The 21,487-nt window shown below is 43.3% G+C and overlaps 1 protein-coding gene across 1 annotated transcript in view; it reads right to left on the reverse strand.

The window, feature by feature from the left end:
- The window catches only part of SCML4 (Scm polycomb group protein like 4), a 78,218-nt gene that overhangs the window by 9,743 nt on the left and 46,988 nt on the right, over positions 1-21,487 (reverse strand). The window contains exons 6-7 of the mRNA XM_085574993.1: positions 19,034-19,228; positions 5,250-5,516 (exon numbers count right to left, since the gene is read on the reverse strand). Of these exons, the coding sequence (XP_085431119.1) occupies positions 5,250-5,516; positions 19,034-19,228 (462 nt within the window). The remainder of the gene's footprint in view (positions 1-5,249; positions 5,517-19,033; positions 19,229-21,487) is intronic.

The raw sequence follows: 21,487 nt of genomic DNA on the forward strand, positions 1-21,487 counted from the left end.
TGTTTGATGGCGGCAGGGCAAGTACTATACATTCTTTTCATATCTGAAGGTATTCACACTTAACCTAAGAATTAGATAAATGAGGAAGTCTCATGTCTCCTGGGTATCCTATGCCATCCTGTCATCAGAATTAATCAAGATGATAATGAATACTCAGATTACAAAGAGATGGGAGTGCTTGCGACCAATAATTATTTTTAGAGATCATAATCTAGGTCAAATCCAATTTCCTGTTTTTGACAGGTGGCAAAAATTTGTCAAATTAATGGAATGAGATATGGAAATTTAGGTAATCAGAGGGAAGCACTTTCCCCTCCTGCCTCAAACGATATTGGGGAAGGACAGTGAAGAGGTTCCTCTGCAGGGGAATGTCTCAAGGCATCCCAGTCAAGATCACTGCCCACACAGAAACAGCTGGAATTACCAGGTCAGTGGCAAAAGCTGAGTGAAACTGAGGGAAAGAGGTAGTCTGTCTCAGTCTGATTTTTCACCCCACACTTTTCTCTGACATTCATCTCTAACCTCTGGACCCTCCTGAGAAGGAGAATGGAGACAGAGCCAACAGCCAAATGGCTGCAGAGGCAGGACAAGGAAATAAAATGCTAAAATGGAGTTAAACCTGCAAAAGAAGGAAAGACAAATAACAGACTCCCTAAATATGTTCTTGGCAAACAAACAGAGCCCAGAGGGAGTACAGTCATTGATAGATAAGAGTGGAAAGGGAGTGACAGATGAACTTTAATATTGCTGCAGGCCTAAATGATTTCTTTGCCTCAGGGGAAGGGGGTGGGAATGAAATTTTAAAAGGCTCTCTCTGATTGCACTGGAGCAGATAATAAGGAGCAGCAGATCTACTGAAACTAAGCAGAAGTAGCATACCCTCCAAAGGTACAGAGAAATGGGAATTATTTTTAAAAACACAAACCACCCCCCCCCTATAAACAAGGAAAGGAGGAAGGCTTTAAGATACTTTTCTAAAAATCCAAGGCACACCAAGAAGAACACCTGGAAGAACACAACTACAGGATATTTGGGGCAGGGTAGGGTGTTGACAAGCCATGATCAGCAGAGAGCTCTGCAAAGATCAGGCTCAGTGCATCTGTTTGCACTTGCCGGCGCTGGCAGGACATGTCAGGCACCACCTGCCTGGTGTCCTCCGCCTCGCAAGGCGTCACAGCAGAGTCCCTGTCCCAGCAGTGACAGCATGGCACACACCGTGCGGGGATGCAACACCGCAGGTGCTCCTCTGCCCGCTGCAGGTGCAGCCCAGCACCCGGCTGCATGAGGCATGGCTGCGGGCATCAAATATTTATCCCGGTTTTTCTTGCTTTGCCTCTCCTTTGTAGGGGAAACAAAAAAGCAGCTCACTGGAAGCCCCGAAACTTTCAGACTGAAATGTCCCCAAAAATTAGCAGGCAGGCTGTATTTGCTGAGGCAATGCTGAGGCTCACAATGCCATCAGCAGCTCCTTTGCCTTGGGGCAGTGCTAGATCTGCCCCCCAGTGAGCTGCTTGTAGCATTATTCTGGAAAAAGATAAATTTCTACTCCTGTGCCCCCAGATGTTTTCAGAAAATACGTGTACTAATAAGCAGGACTACCCCTTTAACAAAGACCCTCAGGTGATAATAATTAACTGCTAATACTGGATAATAAAATCTCCATAAAAATAACAAGCTACAGGGCAAGGTTAAGGTTATTATATTGTGGTTGAACACACAATTCTTCATACTTAGGATAAAGGCTTTGTCTGTTATGTAAGCAGGCTTGGAAAGGTTTATGATGTCCTTGACTATTCCTTCCCTAATTTAAAAGCTTCAATTTGGCAAATGATGACAGGAAAGTGCATGTTTATCTGTTTGCAGCCCCAACTGGCTTTCTGAAATGAGGCTTTTTTTACGTCTTTTTTTCAGAATTTTTTAGCATAATCAAGGAGAATTAGGCATCAAGCTTCCGATCGCATTAATGAGAGCTTTGAGGTTTAATCCCATCCATTCCGCTTGAAAGACATGTTCTGCTATGCACTGAGATATGTTTTATGATTATGGCTTTTTCCATGATATTTGCCCACCGTGATAAATAAGGCAAGCTATTTTTCAAAACTATCCATAAATAAACAGGATTGGTCTGAGGTTTCAGAGATAAATTCTTCCTCTTTAATGAGCCCATATCTGCCTCATAAGTATACAAACTGAAGAGGATAAGAACAGAGACCGACATGCTCCACTTACTCATCTTTGCTTACTTATGATTCAGCAACATATAAATTATGCCTAGAAAGAAGAAAAACACATGCACGGATTGTTAGGGACCTTGGCAGCAAAACCTGCATGGGTTTGCATGTGCCTCTGTAGTAGACCATAATCTACAATGGGTGATACCAGGACTAATAAATGCCTAAAAATTAAGAAAACCCCAACAATATAAATGAATCCAAAACCATTTTAATGATGGTCATTGCATACATTTCTGTTTTAGGAAGCCTTTAGTGTTGAGCTGGCCAAATGACCTAGAGACCTCAGAGGAACTAGACTATGCAAGCGTCAAATGATTGTCACATAAAAATTACTAAGCTGTTTTGGGATGAGTTCTGTTAACCCCAGGTAGTATATATAGCAGTTTCAAGTCGCTTGTGACTGCTTCAGAGGGACTTGTGTAATGGATACCTGGTTCAAAAGCAATCTCTCCCTCTTTGCTCCTCAAAGTGCTTTTAACAGTTTTAAGCCAGAGAAATACAGGAACTTGCAAAGCCTATTGCATGACCACTCGATGACTTTTTTGTTGATTCAGTTCTGGAAAAAACTGAGCCATATTTCAGCCTTCCATTTTGTAAAGACTACGGATTTTGTGGGAAGTCATGAAAAGAGAGATGGAGGTGCCCCCTGAAGCTCAGCTTCCTGCTCGGCACTACATGGATGTTTCACAAAACATCGGCAAGACTGGGAAACAGTGACATTCAAAGTCTAAAACAAAAACAGAGAGCAATGCAGCTTAAGAAGCTTAAGAAGCTCTGATTTTAAGCTTCAGTCCCTTGAACATAGTTTCTGTCCCCTGATACCAAGGGTTTTCTCCACACAACACATTCTTACGTACAGAAGTTCTGTGTATTCTGAAAATACACAAAATATTCAGTAAGCCACCAAGTGTTCCAGAGGGGGAAAAAAAAAATCTGTGAAGGGTTACTATGTATGAATCTACCACCTCTGGTTGCAGAAGTCTTTGAGACACAGATTTCTGAAGGCAGAGAGAGTAGTGGGAATGCACCACCATCTCTGCATTTATCCCTTTCCTTGGGGAATGCTGCTGTTTCCTTCTAGAGACAAGATGAGTGGCAAGACAGACCTTTGCTCTGAACTGCCCTGGCTTTTCATGTGTGCTACAAAGAGACAATGACTGATCCAAGAAGAAGGATCAAGATTTTTAAGAAAAGTAAGTACCAAGATTGTTAAATCTTGGCTCCTCACAGCTGCCAACTATAAAGCTTGGTGAAAGGGCCCCAGTTCTGCTAGGAGGCTCTAAGGAAGTGGTGGGAGAGGGGTAAATGAATCCTCTGCACAGTGAGCCTCTTGTCCTCCCAGTATCTAATTATGCCAGCCTGAGAGGCACTGAACAAGATCTGAAAGAAAATGGCTTTTCATTTCCTTTTCTTTGTAACTAAGGCCACTAGATCCTAGTGACAAACTTTTACAAGCTGTTTGCAGTGTACATCTGTACTATCTACTTTGTTTTGAGTAAAGTTGACTCTGTAGGTAAAGAACGAGATAATTATGAGAACCAAACACTTATTGGTGGTCTCTATAAGTAGACTATCATAAGCTAAACCAGGGAAGCAACTGTGTAGAAATAATAGCAAAGTAAAAACAATAGCTTTGGGTGGGTATTGAATATTCAAGAAGGCAAACTTAGATAAACAAATAAATACAGGGAAAAGTTCTTGTAATACATCTTTTGAAAGAATAATGTTCTAAAATGTTAAATAGTGAAAATTCAGGAAAAATAATTAATACAGATGTTGGGGAGGTGAGGAATGTGAAAAAAATAAGTAAAGATTAAGCAGAGGATATTAGAAAGAAGCTCTGGAATGGCTTCCAAGCAAGAATATGCAGAATCAATTGAAATTTCCAAGGGAAATGCAAGGGCAAAAAGACAGTGTAATGAGATAATGGTAGACAAAGGGCTAGGGGAACCAGTAATCTTCTGCAAATATATCAAGATTTAAAAAAAAATAGTATTAGAGTGGCAGTAGATTCCATTAATAAATGAGGAAGGGAAAAAAAATTAACGACTTTAAAATGGCTGACACATTCAACTCCTTTGTTAGATCTGTCATCAGAATGAAAAATGCATACATGAAGTTTGAATAATTAGTAAGGGGTGAAGACACTGTTGGCATCACTACTGATAAAGACCTGTTGACTGAGAATTTGGAAAATGCAAACAAAGTTAACTGAAGTTCAGTGAAATAGCTAACCTGCCTGATGAATTTGAGTAATTTCTAGAGGAAAAAACATCATGGCCACTAGGAACTGTAATGGATGAGTAGAGCAACTACCCCAGCAAATGGTAACTGAACAAAAATACAAAGAAATTGAAGAAGAATCATGGAATGCAGTGTTTCCTACGGCATTTTTTGAATTTGCTGATAAACTTCTTGTGTCTGACTTTGCTTCCTAAAGAATAAAAGATCCTTAAGCAATGAGCTGAATTATTTTTAAAAACATATGTTTTGTTGAGGAGTGTTTTTCAAGCAAAAGCTGGCTTGGTATGTAATTAAAGGGGTAGGATGGGCACAGAGCTAGGAAGCAAAACCTTTGGCTAAAATGCTTTGAGGTAGGCACTAATATTTGGGTTTGCTCTGCATCACATCTTGTACACAGCTGGTGTCACCCAAATAACAGGTACCTGCCTGTAGGCAGTATGACTCTTTGGGAGGAATGCTTTATATATGAATGTCTATACATCTGAGCTGATAATAACAGGTGTGATTGCCACACAGCTATAGGTAATACACATGTTTACATAACAACAGCATTAGAAAACCTTCACCTTTTTACTTAATGGTGAACGGACTGATTTTGTGTTTACGTGGGTTATTATTTCCCCTTCTAAATGGAAGTAGGAGTGGTCTGGATGGATCCCATCACAGATTCCATCACCTTACTAATTTTCTTGGGAATTTGGGAATGAGTTAAGACTCCAGCACAGCACCAGCACAGCAGCACACATTACTAAATGGAAGATGCTACATTACCACTTCTGTTTCCTTCAAGATACGCCCCATTCCTTGTTGGGCTGGAGGTCTGATGCCGCAGGCCACTAGATGAGGACCCCCCTGAAGACATCTGGGCAGGACGATGGCTACAGGAGGAAGAGGAGCCTCCAGCAGGGTGCCCATCTGCAGGACTCTGACGCACAGTGTACATGGAGCCCATGGAGCCCAAGGCAGCGTCGGCAGGATCCGCACTGTACTGCTTCCTGCTTGGAGCATCAGCCAGGTAGTCCTCAGGTATAACTGTCTCTGCCCAGGAAGGCCAGACACAAAGTAAGCATCAGTAAAACAGAAACTTTTTAAATCAACCCTTGAAAAAAATTTTTTTAGCCGAAGTTCCCATTTTTTGTGACAAAGTGTAACTCTGTTATCAACTTTCTGTGCAGACAGCTGGGCCCAGGAGAGATTCTTGCTGAGAATTAATAAACAGTGAAGGGAAACACAACCATTCAAAGTCAGTAGAGTCACAAGAGGGAAACCATGACTTGATATGAGTCATCTGTGTCAGCTTACAATATTATTTTCTGTAAAATCCTGGGCCACTTAGCCCAGGTCTGATTGGACACCTGGTGCTCCTCAAATACACCGAGATTAGCGGATTGAAAGGAAGGAGGCAGGGGAGGACAACAGGACAGGCAGTTTGTTAGGTTCAAAATGCCTGGCAGCCATTAGGAAGGAGTGAAGGTAATAAACCAAAGCATTCTGGCTGCAATTACCAAAATTAATCAGAAGCATCCTCAGCTGCAGACATCCATCAGGCCCAGTATCCTGCAAGGACACAGACTTGATGACTGATGAGCACACCCAAGGCTTTTCATGGACAGTTATGTGTGAGTCACTTGGACTTGACTCAGGTTCAAATGTGCCAACACCACAGACAACTGCAAACCATTGCTATGCTGGTTCCTGTCCTCTCCATTGCAATTTTCACATTATGCAGGAGTGAAATACCTTGCTTTTCGGATTCCTGGAAATAAAACAAATTTTGCAATTTAAGACCTGTTTTGCAGACTTACACTCCCCTGTGCTTGTCTAACACACAGACATGAGGCAGGTCTAGCTCCAGCTTTTGCAGGATGTAGGTATTTTTTTGCTATTTCCCCTCAGACTTAGGCTCAGGTTTGTCACTGACACTTCCATGCCTGTGTCACTGTCGTCCTCCTCCAGTATCCATGTCTTTCCTATTGCCATTTTTTGGTCTTCACAAAAGATGGCCACAGGTCTTCCTCCTCCTTTTTCCCACTACTATTCTCCCTACAAAACCAGCCCTCCTGTCACCCAGCCCCAGTATCACTACTGGGGTACAAGCAGAGCCTTTGGAAAGCTCTATGAGATCACAACCTTCACAGAAACCTTCTGGCAACCTGCTCTTTAGCGATTCCCACTCCCACTGGGTGTTAACACCTGGCAGGCAGGGAGCCTCTAGATTAGAGAAGTGCCTTCCATTGCCTCATGACATTTTTCTGAGCTGTTGAAAAGGCCACTTTCCTCATCATGTGTACTCTCCCTCCAGAGACCTCCAAGCAGGGTGAAATTTCCCCCATGGTGTCACACATCAGCTTCCTGGCCTGAGCAACACATACTCCTCCTGATGTGTTATGCAGCCTTATTGAATAACAAGAAGAATTTATGCTGTAATTTATGCCATAAGACACAAACTCCATTGATAATAGATGTTGAGATGTTGAATATAACAGAGTATTCCTTTTCATTTACATTTTCATTCTTTTCCTTAAAGAAAACAAGCAACATTACTTGGCAGCTGTGTACCGTAGTTGATGTTAAATGAACATGATTTATCTCAACAACTCAAATACTCAGGAGTTGTGCCATCATCTTGGCTTGTGTGTCAGGCCACAGCACAGATTTTTGTTACATTGTTCTATTTTACTGCTTCTTTTAAAATTTTGTCCCATTCAGGGCCAAAGCTGGACTCACCATAAGGAAACCATCAAATTTGAAAGAAAGCTGCAAATGTGAAATTTTCTCGCTTTTGGGCATTTGCCTTTGCAACTGCAAGTAACTTTCCTTTAGCAAGGCTTTTTTCACTTAGATGATTTGGATTCTTACAGCATGCAATCAGGTGTCCTGCTGCTTTCTGCCAGGAATTTCTGAGCTTGATTCTCATACAAATACAGATAGGGTGTAATCCAGTTGAATTCAAGGGAGTTCAGATAACGTAACACATAAGAGAAATGGGAATCAGACACTCTGAACCTTTCCTCCTAACCTCCAACAGATGCCAAAATTATATAGCAATTGAGCTAAATACCTTGCTTTTCAAACTCCTCCCAATAAACCAAAGAAAATCCAATCAAGCCTTCTCATTCAAAGGAATTTAATTACTGTGTAGAACACTTGCAATAAAAGCCTCTTATGCATAAAGAAGATGGCTCTTTCTGCAGCATCCTGCCTGCACTGCATGGAATAATTATGCCTCTTGTGAATCATTACCTCTTTATTCCAGGAAAAGAATGCTCTTTTAATATGATTACAATATGAAGAAGACATAGACTATCAAAACAACAAACAGCACATTAAAAGAGCCCTGCTAAACAAACTGCATATAGCTTTTATTGCCATGGATGTAAATTACTCCAAAATTTTTGAGCAGACACCAGGGATTTTTTGATGGATGTCAGACTGTCTCAACAGTCTGTGTGAAATAAGACATGTGCAGATACAATCTCCCAGTGGAAGGACACCCATGAATTGTGTACAAGACTACAAGGAGCCAATCTCTGTCAGATGTGTTCTCAACTTTGCTTAAGACTATTTTCTTGATCTAGAGCAATTTAGTCCACATCTCTGCTTTGGGCTCCAAAATGGGAGTAATGATGCCTATGGCCATGGAAAAAGCTGGAGCCTCTGTTCCTTACATATGAAACATCTCCCAGTGGGAGGTGCTCTGGGAATTTGAAAAGTCATATTAATGTCTTCATTGGACTGAGGGGAGCAGGGAACGTCTCAAGTGACCTACTGCCCAAAAACTAAGGAACCCTGTGAAAGCTTTTGTGTTCCTATTTTTCCAGCTCTCTGTTAAATTGCACCACAGAGAAGCTGCATGACTTGAGGTTCCACTGATGAATAAAAATAAAACATGTGCATAAAAAAATATGCATTTTGTAAGCTCCCAGAAGGCTTTGTAAAGTGTATAGCCATCACAACTTCTAATCCCACTTTGGCCAATTAGGAAAAAAACACTATTTTTGAGACAATAGAAGAAAATATAAGCCTTTATTGGGGTTGAAAATGCAACAGTTCATAAATCTATAGCTTAGGTCTTTTGTATCCTGACTCACTTTCATATTTTATTTTGTAGGTAGTCAGTTCCACATATTAGTGTGAAACTAATACACAACGCTTTAAAGCAGGATTTATGAGAAAGCTGTTTTGAGCTTTTGCTCTGAGCACAGTAGTCTCCGTCACAACTGCTCACCACCCTGAGATGCTTAAGCCATTCTGGCAGTTTTCCTTTCCATGAATGGTCCACAAGCAGCTGGATTAAAAAGCCCAAGGCTGTTACATCCAGCACACCTTAAAATGCAACAAAGGAGCGAAAAATACATCAGTTGCCTTCCCAATTAAAAAATGTGCATTTCTTCAGCTGAGTTTCTTAAAAGTAGCAGTCTGTAAGATTCCTAGCCAAAATCCTGAAGATGGGTCAGCTGAGAGTTAAAAGAGCTTGAGAATCTGCAGCTAACATCCCGCCTCTGCTGCAAACTTCTGGAGTGAACTTGGTCAGGTTATCTGTCATCTCTGGACCTCAGTTCCCCATTAGAATGAAGGAAACCACTTATTTTGTCTCTCATGTCTGTAAAATGTTGAGTTCTTTGCCCCAGCAGTACTCATTTGCCACTGCAGAGTGCCACATGGATGCATGCTGTATGTGTGAATGCAGAACACAAATACTGGGCCTTTGGTAACATCTGGGAATAGAGACACTCCAGAAAGACAAAAGAATTTACTCTCATTGTACATTAGGAAAGCAAATGAAAATCAATTTCAAGTCAAGCAGGAAATGAAGAATAGTATATACACAGGAAAGATGATCCCTAGCTGACCTTTTCCTGAGCAGATCTAATCTCTGATTTTTTCTTCATCTTAAACAAAGCCCAAACTTAGTTTGTTAGAGTCTCTCCTACAGGCAAAATCTCCTTGTACACTCCAGAGACACTCTATTCTGCCTTCTCTGCTCCCAGACCAAACATGTCTTGCACTGCTTTCCTCACCTGCTGCTGCTCCCACATCACTGCTCATGGTGTGTCTTTCTCTCCCTTTACCTCTCTCAAGCTCCATTCCCTTATATCCCCACATTCTTCTACCTTTGTTCTTCCCTGCCACTTCTTCCTACTTCTGCCATTTTGCCACTATCTTGACTTTGTTCTAACACTGCTATCTGGCACCTAAATTTCCTACCCTTTCCCCATTTTGCCAGATATTTCCCTGTATCTCTTTTCTATTTTCCCTCCTCCCACACATATGATCTTCTTAACCATTTTCTCCCTAGGCTGTTCCCCTTCCACCCATCTCACACTTTTATTGATCCAGATTTCCCTTTCCTGATACTCCCATGCCTTTTTCTGGGTTCATCCCCAGATTGCTGCTTGGACAGCAGAGCCCAAGGTCAGGGCAGGGAAGTGGGGCCAGAGTCCCTTTTCCCAATCAACAGGTATATATCATATCCTGCACAGCCATGAAGTGGCTGCATCTGGGTGAAGGCTGGTTGGAAACCCACACACCCTGCTCTGAGCATGCTGGACACTGATCCCCAAGCCAGGGAGGTCCTCTTTTACATACCAGTAGCTTTCCAGGACAGCTGCCCTTCCTTCCAGGACAATAATGTCATTTCATAACCATTTACTTTACCACCTGCAATGCTCAATCATTTGTATTTGCTTTAATTGAATTCCCCATTAACTTCTTTTCCTCACAGTCAATACAGATTTATTTCTATCTTTCTTTTCTCTGCCCCCACTATTCCTTTTTTTGTGTCATCTCCTATTCCTCATATCATTTAGTGATGGGCTTTGCCCTCTGACCCTTCCCTGTACCTTTTAAAGTGCTACCATATATTGTCTATAATGGGTTGACCAGATGTGAACTCCATATTTTAAGCAGCATGATATCATAGCTTCCTCAGACCTCTCCTCCCAGCCAGGGACAGCCTTTTTTCATCCCCCAGTCATCTTGAGAGGAGCCAGCTACAGTGTCAAAATCCTATCAAGGGGCTCCTTCTTTCTATGGTTTTATCTTTGCCTGTATTTTATAGTTCCTGAGCCTGTCTCCTGCTCCCAGCACAAGGATGGCATTTGCCCTGCTAGGGAGGTGGGAGGGGTGAGGGAGGAGTGGGCAAGGGGAGGGGACAGTTTTAAGCAGCAGCTTAGAAACCCTGCATCTCAGCCTTCATGAAAGGAAAAATAGAAGTGTGAAAACACAAAAAGCAAATGCTGAAATGCAGGAGGAAATCCTTCAGATGAGTTTAACTATCAGTTAAATCTAGCGAAAGCCAGAGGGGGAGAGAACAGAAAGGTATAAACAGTATTTAAGACTGTGAAAGATATGCCTTGGCTCTGAACTGCTAACTTCTGTTTTAAATATAAACTCTTGAAAGATTTTAAAAGATTTTTCCTGTGCTTTCCAAACAGCATCACACATTTCAGTCCAGTCAGGAATGTACCACAGCCCTTATCTTCCCTGCAGTTTGAGCCTGCATGCATCTATCTAAAGATAAGAGTCTCCTGTGATAGATTAAGACTTTCCAGCTCTGGCTGCTGTGATTTACTCTGGGATTACAGCACCAGCCTACTTCTTTTAGCTCCATTGCCCATCCAGACATGCAGCACGATGAAAATATGATGTCACCCCTTAGCAGATGTTTCTGTACCGTGTCAGCACCACTCTCTGGTGCATGCATCTGCCCCCTCCACATCTGGGCAAGGACCAGGCCTTTTCCACACCAACCCGTGGCTGCCAGGGTTTGGCTGGACAAGGAAGGCATTACGGGGAGTGACATCTGGCTTGTGGCAGCGGAGCCGAGCTGCTCGCTGCCTGCCAAGGCGGAGTGGCATGGAGACACGTCCCCAGGGAGTCACAGCATCCCTGAGGCGGCTGCAGAGAGGCAGTGGGAGAGCAGGCAGCCCAGGGCATCCGCCAACAGGGCCAGGGCTGTCACGCCTGTGGTTTTTAGTCTGTGGGAGAACATTTGCATGGGTTATAGGAACACACAGTTGCATCCACAGGGGAAAAAAAGGGGGGCTTAGTAGTCAGTCAGAACAGGAAAATGTAAATATGCGTCATTCACTTGTGAATGCAGATATTATGAACACTGAAACTATGGTCACACTGTGGAGATAAAACCTGAAATGAATTCTCCAGTCTGAGGCTTTACTGCACCATGTATCATCTAGCTGTGTCCTAGCTGCTAAAAAATATTTTGCAGTAACTGAAATGCTGAGCCCCACAAGGAGAAGCTGCCAGTCAGTTAACATCAAGAATCTAAATTTTTTAGAGAATTTTCCAAAATCCAATGTTGTCCTGATTAGGTCTTCAGCATAAGCAATATTTTTTTTCATTATTTAAACAATTTCCCTTGAGTGTTTGCAGCCCAGACAACAGCCACATTGTGCTTAATGCAGTAGAACTAGGGAATGAGACCAGCTGGGAACAGATCAACATGGTTTTATTTTCCAAACTGAATAAAAAGGTAGAGTAAATTCAAATGCTAGCTGCTGACAAATATATTAGATTTAATAACAAAAGATGCTTGTGTGAATAAATAACTCATTGAGGAATTTTGTCCATTTTCAAAGTGCTTGGGGAGGATTGAGTAAATGTATTTTGTTACAATAGAGAGGTTTTAGTCCTATGTCACAGCACAGGCAAATTGTTTAGGCACACGCAGGAGTGAAGGCAAAGGGATTTCAATGACACAGGGATCTAGGCTGTAGTAAAAGTCTTCCTTTGGTCTCTTCCACCTGATTTCAGACCTGCTCCTCCTCTCTCTTCCCTTCTCCCTTGCCTTTATGTTATACCAAAGTGTACATCATGAAAAGAAGATTTATCAGGGTTGTATAGTTTTGTGTCTTAGCACTGCGATGGCAGAGGGAGATGGGAGAGGCTGCGATCGATCTTTTCTGTTTCCAGCTTCTAGCGGTAGCTAGAGGGGTTTTTCTGTCAAGGTAGTTTATAATGCACTCTGTATCCCTATAAATCAGCATTGATAGAAGTCACAAAAAAGCTGTATACAGAATAGACTAGATGAAAATGACTGTGTTATTCGAAAATTTCAAGGTATTATATACTGGGATTCTCTGCAGATACTCAGTGCATTTCTGTTTTGCTACCACCATGATTAATGTCCCTTAATCATATTGCTTAGTGCTGGCTTAAAATATTTAACCATAGTTTTTTTATTGTTTGAAAAACAAATAATTTGAGATACAAGAAGTGAGATGTCTACAGCAAAATGCAACGACTGCAAAATAAGCTGTGTTTGCTCATTAATAATTATAATATTCTCACCCAGAAATTAGGTAGAAAGTACATATAAAGCATGAGCCTGTGCATGTGTTTGTATGCAGGTATCTTTTATAAAGTCTTTGCTTCATTCCTCCCTGCCCAGTGCTGCTGCTCTGCTGAACTTTCTGCTATTTCTTCTGCCATGTAAGTACAACATATATGAGCCCTGAAGTCTTAGTCCCCTTCACAAAACCTCTCTTTTCCTGTCTTCTCTGTTTCTGCCATCTCTGCCTGACCTCAATCCCAGCAGCTAGGAACTCACCAATCCCCTTTTGTTGAGCTTTTTTATCCCCTCCTCTTTCCATGATGCTACAGAGCCAGTTTCCCCCCACATCACTGCGCTGCACTGTGCCATGCTGCTGGGGAGCTGGGCTTACCTGGGACCCCATCCTAGGACTCATGCCCAGCCTCACTGCATTTTCCTTAAATCCGGCTTCTCTGATGAAGACCATCAAGCCACTGCCACCTTTTTGTTTAAGTCACTTCTGTAACATTTTCTTTTCCATGAAGAAACTCACCATAAAGAACCTGATTCCCTTCCCCAAGCCACCAGCTGCAGCTTATTTTCAGTCAGAGGATTTACTTCTCTTGCCCAGCTGCTGGTGATGCAACTCCTTGCCTTGCACCCTTACCTTGCTCACTTTGTCCATGGCCAGCACAAACACCAAATTACATGTCACCACCAACAATTTACTTCTAGTACTCTCTTAATTGCTTTAATTCCCTGCTTTGCACTCATTTTGCCAACAGATTAATGCTCTTTAGGCAGATGCTGCGTATTACTACTTTCCAAATGGCATTTTGATGTTCTCTGGATAATTACTGCAAATAAATAAATCCTAAGGAGCTGGGGAGTGCTGTTGATTCAACAGTGGCCAAGACCTTTCAAGGAAAAATAGTGGATGTTTCATTTCCATGGAAATGCCTCTGTGCATGGGTTTCCATTTGTTTTGAAGTGAACTGGGAAAGGATAGAAAGAAATAGAAGGTGGATAAAGACAGATAAGGGAGGGATGACAATAAAAGGCTAAAAAAGAGAGCAACATGAGGAAATGTGAAAAACTGAGCTGAAAAATTCAAGAACACACAATAAAAAAAATCAGTAATGTCCCGTGAAGAAAATTCTGAATAGTGTTTGAAACCTGTCACATTGAAACAGCCTAAATACCGGATTGCCTTTCCCCACTCTCAGCTGTCTCTTCTTTCTGCCATGGAGGTGCAAGCCCAGGCCTTGCCATACCAGGCAGCCCCAGAACCACCACATCCCAGGCAGCCGTAGAAGCAAGGGCTCTTTCACCCAGATTCACAAGCAGAAGTTCCCCTTTCTTCCAAAACCTTTCTTGTTTTATTTAGTAAGTGCTGGATCTTGAGATTCACCTTTTTTCACGCTCACATCTTTGAAAAACCGGGTGAATCATATTGATTTGTGCTTGCAGCACTTGCATAGGTTTCCCATCACCAGTTCTGGCTTGTGGCTTGCTTATCTGACTGCTTGAAATACTGGTATATGTTATCACAGGTATTTGGATCAATATTTTAAAAGTTTAGGAATGAAAATTCCTGTTTCAGCTTTAATTTAAGCTATTTAAAATAAAAGCCTGGACTACTTCAGATATCTCTTAAAGGAATCATATAGCTCTAGGGAAAGGTCTTAACCAGCTAAAACAAAGTTAAAGCTAAACCTGGAGCTAAAATAAAGTAACAATCACATAATTTACCCGACTAGGGCTCCGAAAGTGTCTGTGCTTCCTCTGCATGACTGCTTGTAAAGCTTGAATTAAATGCATATACCCAGGGGTATTTTTTCTGTAGTGGATATGATCTCATCCATCATGCTTCATGCATTTATGCCCATCATTTAATCCACTTTCCTTATGCATACCCTTTGATACGTAGAAATAAAGCATCCTTAAATTCTGTTTCATAGCTTGGCTCTCTTTTCTAACCTCCACGGCTGCAGCCCAGGCAATATCCAGCACTGTTGGTGTCTGTACCACAGTACTGAGCACATCTAGGGCTGAAGGACAAAAAGGCCTTTGGGCTTTTCCTTGCTCACTGCTGAGAGCAGAGTGCCCACCCCACCAGGCGTAGCTTTTCAAAAGGGATGAGCTTCCTTGCAGCCCCTCAAGTCAGTGAAGGTAAAACAGCCCAGCAGAATGTGGGAAGGAGGATTTCCCTGGGCTGGCTGCTGAAGAGATGTCTGCTTACAGCTTCATTGCTTAGCATCCACAAAGAGATACAATTTCATAAACTTAAAGGAAAAGAAAGAGAGTCTTCATTTGTGAGTTAGCAAACAATAATCTCACAACTTAAAGGTCAGAAAGTTCAATTTATTCAATTCTGCCAATTTTATAGAGACCAGGCAAAATACATCACAGCTGAATTTTCTCTCTTCCATCCATCTCTTATTTTATTTCCTGCCAGGATTTGCTCCTTAGTGTACATTTTATTAGTTTCCTCTGATTCAGCCTGAAAGGCTCTGAATGCTGAAGCCGTTGCTACCACCCTCATGAAACCCCTCCACTGGAACACTGGCTGGTTCTCTCTTTTGTTCCAACTCCAGCTGCAAGCAGGACCTCAGAACCAGGGAGGGAGGGAGGGAGGGAGGGAGGGAGGAAGGAAGGAAGGAAGGAAGGAAGGAAGGAAGGAAGGAAGGAAGGAAGGAAGGAAGGAAGGAAGGAAGGAAGGAAGGAAGGAAGGAAGACTATCCCAGCCTTTCTCAACTGTACTGCAGGCTATGTCATGAATCCCAAAGCCCCAAAGACCATATAAACTTTTTATATTATACTTTGTTGTGGCTGGATGTCTCTGCTCCCTCTTTAAGAGTGACCTTAATGTTTTATTTATTGTTTAAAGGATAATGATCATGGTAGAGGAATATATGAGGCAATAAATGGCCTTTGCAGGTAATTAAATGCTGAGGAGCGCTGAAGCTATTGATAGCCATAAAAGCCATTTATTTTGAGTGTACTGAGAAGCCAGGAGCACTGTTCCTCATAGCATGCAACAAGACAAGTTTAAACAAGCCATGGTACTAGAAAGGGGAGAGACAACATTTTTCTTACCCTCTCAGGGCTTGAAACTTCCAAGCTGCTGTTTATTTGGTGCTTGCAACAGAAAATATTGATTGTAATAATATGTGGTTTTCTATCATATTATTCTTTTTCTTCCCTAGCTGTTTTAGAAGGGTTTTGCACATGTTGGCTTTGCATGTTTGCACATGCAGCCAAGTTCTATGTGGAGACATCAGCTGTCTAACAGCACAAAATAGCCAAAACCCAAGGTTTGGGACAGAAAGAGCAAGGAAAGGATTGACCGAAAAGGAAAGTGTATGTTTATCAAACTTAATGCTTCTCACATGAGAGAAACTCCTTCCATTTCTGTGCCTACCATCAGGTTAGCCAGAAGTATTTTAGCAAACATGGTTTCCTCTGAAGAATAATCTAATATCTCATAGGTGCATGTCAACAGTATGTAGATGTCCTAGAAATGTACCTTTCACATGCTCCCATCCAAGCCTCCATTAGCTGAGCATGAGACAAATGAAATCTGAACACAGAGTGGAGGCACTTTACAAGATCTCTGTTGGCTTCCCATCATTTAGACCCTGCCCCAATTTCCCAGGGTTTTCTGCACAGGTCACCCAGGTCTTGCCATCATTTTAGCTCAAACTGCTCTGCCGCTCCCATGGAAAATTTTGGGGTGCAGGTCCAGAGGTGCTTTGAACCCAGGTGCTGTGGTGGCAGGTAACATCTCAGGATTTGCTGTAATGCAGACCAGAAGCTGGGCGTTTCCCAGAAGGCCTGGGAGTCATCCCACAACTGCTCCCCACAAATCAGTCTCAGGAGTCAGAAAGTCCCTTCACAGCTGAGAAAGAGCCCTGGGAATGTCCCATGTGAAGCATGAGACAGGTGAGGAGCCTTGGCAAAGCAGGCAGAGCGTGGGGCTCAGGTGCAGGGAGGGTAATGCACGGCCAACAAGGCTCATTGCAGAGCCCAGCTCTAGGCACAGCCTGATGAGTGTGCACTTCCTAGGCATGTAAAACATAGTTGTAAGTGATATATGCATATGTCAACAAATCCCACCTGGCCTGTACACAGCCATTAGCATCTGGCAGCTTGCTGTGAGCACAGGTGAGTTATGGCTTCGGAGCATGTGCTTTGGGGCAAGGTTAACAGGTGACTCCTGTGTGGGGTAAGTGGATTAATATGACTGGACACGATGCCGGCTTCTCCTCTCCCTTCTGATGGTGTAAATCAAGAGTAACTGCACCAAAGTCAATACATGGATGAGATTCATTGGTGCAAAGGGGCTGAAAAGCACATGATTTTAAAGGAAAGGACATCTTGATTACAAGATGGGGAACAGAAACAATGAAAAATGTGGCTGCTTTGCGTGGCTTCCTGTGGTGCTTTTTTATGGCCCTGCTCCTTCCATGCGAGCTTTATCCCAACAGGTGCCCTCACAGACTTGTCTGCAGCAGAGCTGCTCCTTGTCACGGCACTGTGGGAAGCCCTGTCTGTGCTCTGTGCAGCAGAGGAACCCCCATGCTGACCTTGCTGCAGAGAAATGCTGGCTCCTGGGGGGATGGAAGAAGATTTAGGCAATACAGCATTAAAAATATACTCAGTGCCTCAAACCAACCTAGCCTTGAACACTTCCAGGGATGGAGCACCCTCAGCTTCTCCGGGCAACCTCTTTCAGTCCCTCACCACTCTCACAGTAAAGAATTTCTTCCTCATGGCTAATCTAAACCTACCTGACTAGCCCATGCTGCTTCAGGGGGGCTATTGATTGCACACACACACACACACACACACACCCTACAGTGGGAAACCCAGGAAAGAAGCCTTGCCTACACCCACATCTCTTGTCTAGTCTGAGGGAAAAATAATGTTTTGCCCATCCTCAGTGTCTGGGGAGATCCAGTGAGGATGGTGTCAGGGACATCTGCATTGGAATTTTGTGGGATGCTCAGAGTATAACAGCAACTGTAAAAACTCTGGTTGTGGAATTGCCTTCTCTCACACACAGCCCTGCCGTGAGAAAGTAAATGCAAATGTACATGCAAATTAAAATGCAAATGAAAACACAAATGCCAGGCCTCCTGGGCTGCACTCGCTCGGTGCTACAGAAATCCCTTGACCTCTTAGAAGCATTCAGATTGCTGCAAATGTCGTAGTAGAGAGGTAAGAAAAACACTGTTCTTCAGTCTGGGCTCCTACCTTTCTTCCCCTATGTGTAAATGTGGCAGTTGGATTTCTTTGTACAAAAAGATTATTTCTGCACCGTGTGCACAGCCCTCTCCCACCTTTAGTCAGCAAAGCACACACTGAGGGTATTCTTGGTGAACAAGTGATTCAAAATTGTGATTGTGGACATTAAAACATCTTTCTCTCATCTGCCAGCATGTATCTGCCATTAAATTGAATGCATGAGAGACAGTGTCCTCCCCAAATACCCACAGTGTTGTTAATAAAAGAAAAGGAAAAATAACTTAATTCAGGAGAAGGACTGCAGGTGAAATGAAGGCTCATACCCATAATTTACATCTTTCTTTTTTTCTAAACTAGCTTTTGCAATGCCATAGTAAGGCCCCAGGGCAGCGTTCCAGCCTCTGATTGCGGACAGGGCTGCAGGCATGTCCCAGCTCCGTGGGGGCTGTGTGGGGCCAGCACCCTCTCCCAGAATAAAAACAAGAAGCAAGCTCAGAGCTACCATCCATCTGGGAGCTCAGTGCCGCCCAGGGCAGGTGCCCCTCAAGACCACCACCATCCTTGGATGCATCTGCCTCATGCCAAGCTCCTCCAGGCTTTGCCCCACATGGTCAATCACTAAGACAGGGACCTTGCTGGTCCTGAAGGGTTTTAAGCTAGGAGAAACATCCCTGCAAGCAGTAAAGCAAACCACTTAGCAGTCACAGCTCATTTTATACTCAGGGGTGGAGGTGGCAGATTGGGATCCAGGCTGTCTGAGCTACAGCTAATAATATGTACCTCAGGTTTGTGCTACCATAACGAACATGCTGGCCCAAAATTTCTCTGCTGGCACCTCAACATGGTGGTTCTCACTCAAACACCTCCTCTATAGCCACTGGGAAAATACCACAGGTAAGCTCACTGCCTCCCTCTGGAAGGGTCCCACAGGAGCCTGCAGTTCCCTATCATACACAGCACAGCACCAAAAGGAGACAGCTATTTCTTCAGCTCGATTACATCTTGAGCCCAAGGTGATCAAGCAGCCTACCTGCCTCCATCCGCCTGTTTTCGAACCCCTCCGGGCTCTCCGTCGCGGCGCTGTGCTGCTGGAAAGGCTGGTTGCTGAAGAGATTGTCACACAGGAGGCTGTGACAGAGCTTCTTCAGGAAGCGCAGGACGTACCCGATGCTGTTCACTACCAGCAGGCTCTGGAGATGCTGCTTCCCCTCAAAAGAAGCTGAAACTGGAAAGCAAAACAGGAGCAATTCAATACCTGCATGGTGGGAGAATGAGAGCAGGGGAAATAATTTTACTCAAGCATTTGCATATCCTAAAATATTTTGCAAAATTACCCTACCTGAGGCACATAACAAACTAGAGGAGCTTAAGGAGCTGAGTTTGTGTGACCCAGATCACCTTCCCCCTGGAGAGCTGAAAGATGCTGACTGGCATGGCCAGCAGTGAAAGATTTTCTAATATATGCATCCACCTGCAAATTGTGTTGTGTGATTAGAAGGAGGCAATCATGATACCCTGGTCTAAGGAAGGGGAAAGAAAGTGATATGCAGTGATCACCAATAGTGATGGGTAGGCTGACTTCAACGGTTCCTAAAGTTTTAAAAGATAATGGGGACGTAAGAATTAAAGGCATGGCTGTGAATGAATGAAAGGTACCAGGATTGTATTAAAGAGAGAGGTAACAGCTTCATCGCTGATCTTTATTTACTGAGTTAACTGCATTTATAGGCAAGGGAATGTTGTGGTCCATCCAGAATTCAGTAAAGTATGAGAAATCTTCCATTAAATTGGAAATGACTGCATACGAGAGGTGAGTCAAGAAATGGCAACAGGCTCTGCTGGCAGGAGACCCCAAGTCCCAGAGAGAAACCAGCAGCAGTCTGTGCTGGCACAAAGAGATTTTGTGGATGCTGTAATCTGGCAGACATCTTCAATGGAGGAAAGGTGTGGGAGATTGCACAGAAAGGGTTGACGGATTTTGGCTTCCATGATAGTAAAAATTAGTAAAAAAATCTGGAAAATAAACATATCAAATGTTTAGAAATCCATAGCTCTTTGAAGAGGCTCAAAACAACCTGGTGGGACAAGAAATGATAATGCAAGCTTACCAGATGCCCATAAAACAGCAAGGTGATACGGTCATGAAAAACTCAGATATATTTCCAGAAGGTGTGGAGCAAAATACTTCCAGGAGAGAAAATGGAGTATTAAAGCCATTATATAAAGTTCTAAAGAAACCTGATATGGATTGATGGGCGTCATTGTGGTCATACAGGCTGAAGAAGGGTGAGTCCACACTTGCAGAAGTGCACAGGCAGCCACATTGATGTCTGTGGGACAGAAATTTTCCCTGTGGCACTGCAGCCACCACCATCCTGCTATGTGGGACTGTGGCAAGACACTTGCACTCCTTTCACTGGTGGAGTGATCTTCTTAACCTGAAAGGAACTGTGTAGTTCAGCCTAGCAGGATGAGGGTGGCTCTCTTCGAAATACATCTAAGGATAAGAACAGGGCAGCTAAAATTCCAGTGTAAACCTGTCAGAGGGCATACTGAGCCAGGAATCATAAAAAGGGCATAAGGCCCCAACCATGGAGAGGTGGAGCAGTCAAAACAGACCCACCAAGATCAGCTGTAGCAAGGCACATTCAATTTCAACAGGTTTGCAGGGAGGACATCATGGTATGGCTGCCTGAACTCTTCCACCTGGAAGGTTCTTTCCAAATTCTACTGTCTCCCATCACTACCAACAAGAAAAAATTGCAACATTAGACTTATAATTTTGGGGATAACTTCAGAGATTTCCTGTTGGCCTGAGCTGCTGTGAGGGATCATGCTCCACAGCTGGTTGAGCATCTGTGAGCCAAGCCATGGGACAATTGGAAAGCCCCTGACAAAACTCATCTGCACTGCTGGGAGTGAGGTGCAATTGCAGAGCCACGCCATGACTAGGAGGCCATTCACCCCTCTTTGATGAATAGAAGGACCATGAAATTGGGAGAAATGTTGACCAGGTGCTTTTAGTTCAGGTGAAGCTGAAGCTGAGCCAGCTCAGAGGAGCTAAGACCAAGGATTTTGGCAGGCTTGGTGCAAAATATGACTCCCTTGATTGTAATGAAAATCATATATACAGCACAGAACTAGGCAAAAATGAAACTTTGCACTGAATTGATTCAGTCTTGTGTTTCTTTGAACAAGTCTGGATCATTCTCAGAGTATTTTTGGTGTCCCTTAGGGAAGGTGCACCTGTGATTACAGAGAACTTGAGGAGAGGGAAGAAGCAAGATTTATATGCTGCACAGAGGGCCAGAGCTTGGGCTCCCACACAAGAAGGTCCCAGTGGCACAGCTGAGCATCTGCAGTCCCTGCAAAACTGATTGGACTTGCAATCCTTGGCTTTGTGTTTGTGCCTGACTCATCTGCAGCAGCTCATTGGAGAGTGCCGTTCCCATGTTCCCATCATTGTTTCATTCCCACTGCATCC

This window comes from Lonchura striata, chromosome 3, assembly GCF_050655825.1.
Source record: "Lonchura striata isolate lonStrDom1 chromosome 3, ASM5065582v1, whole genome shotgun sequence".
NCBI lineage: Eukaryota > Metazoa > Chordata > Aves > Passeriformes > Estrildidae > Lonchura > Lonchura striata.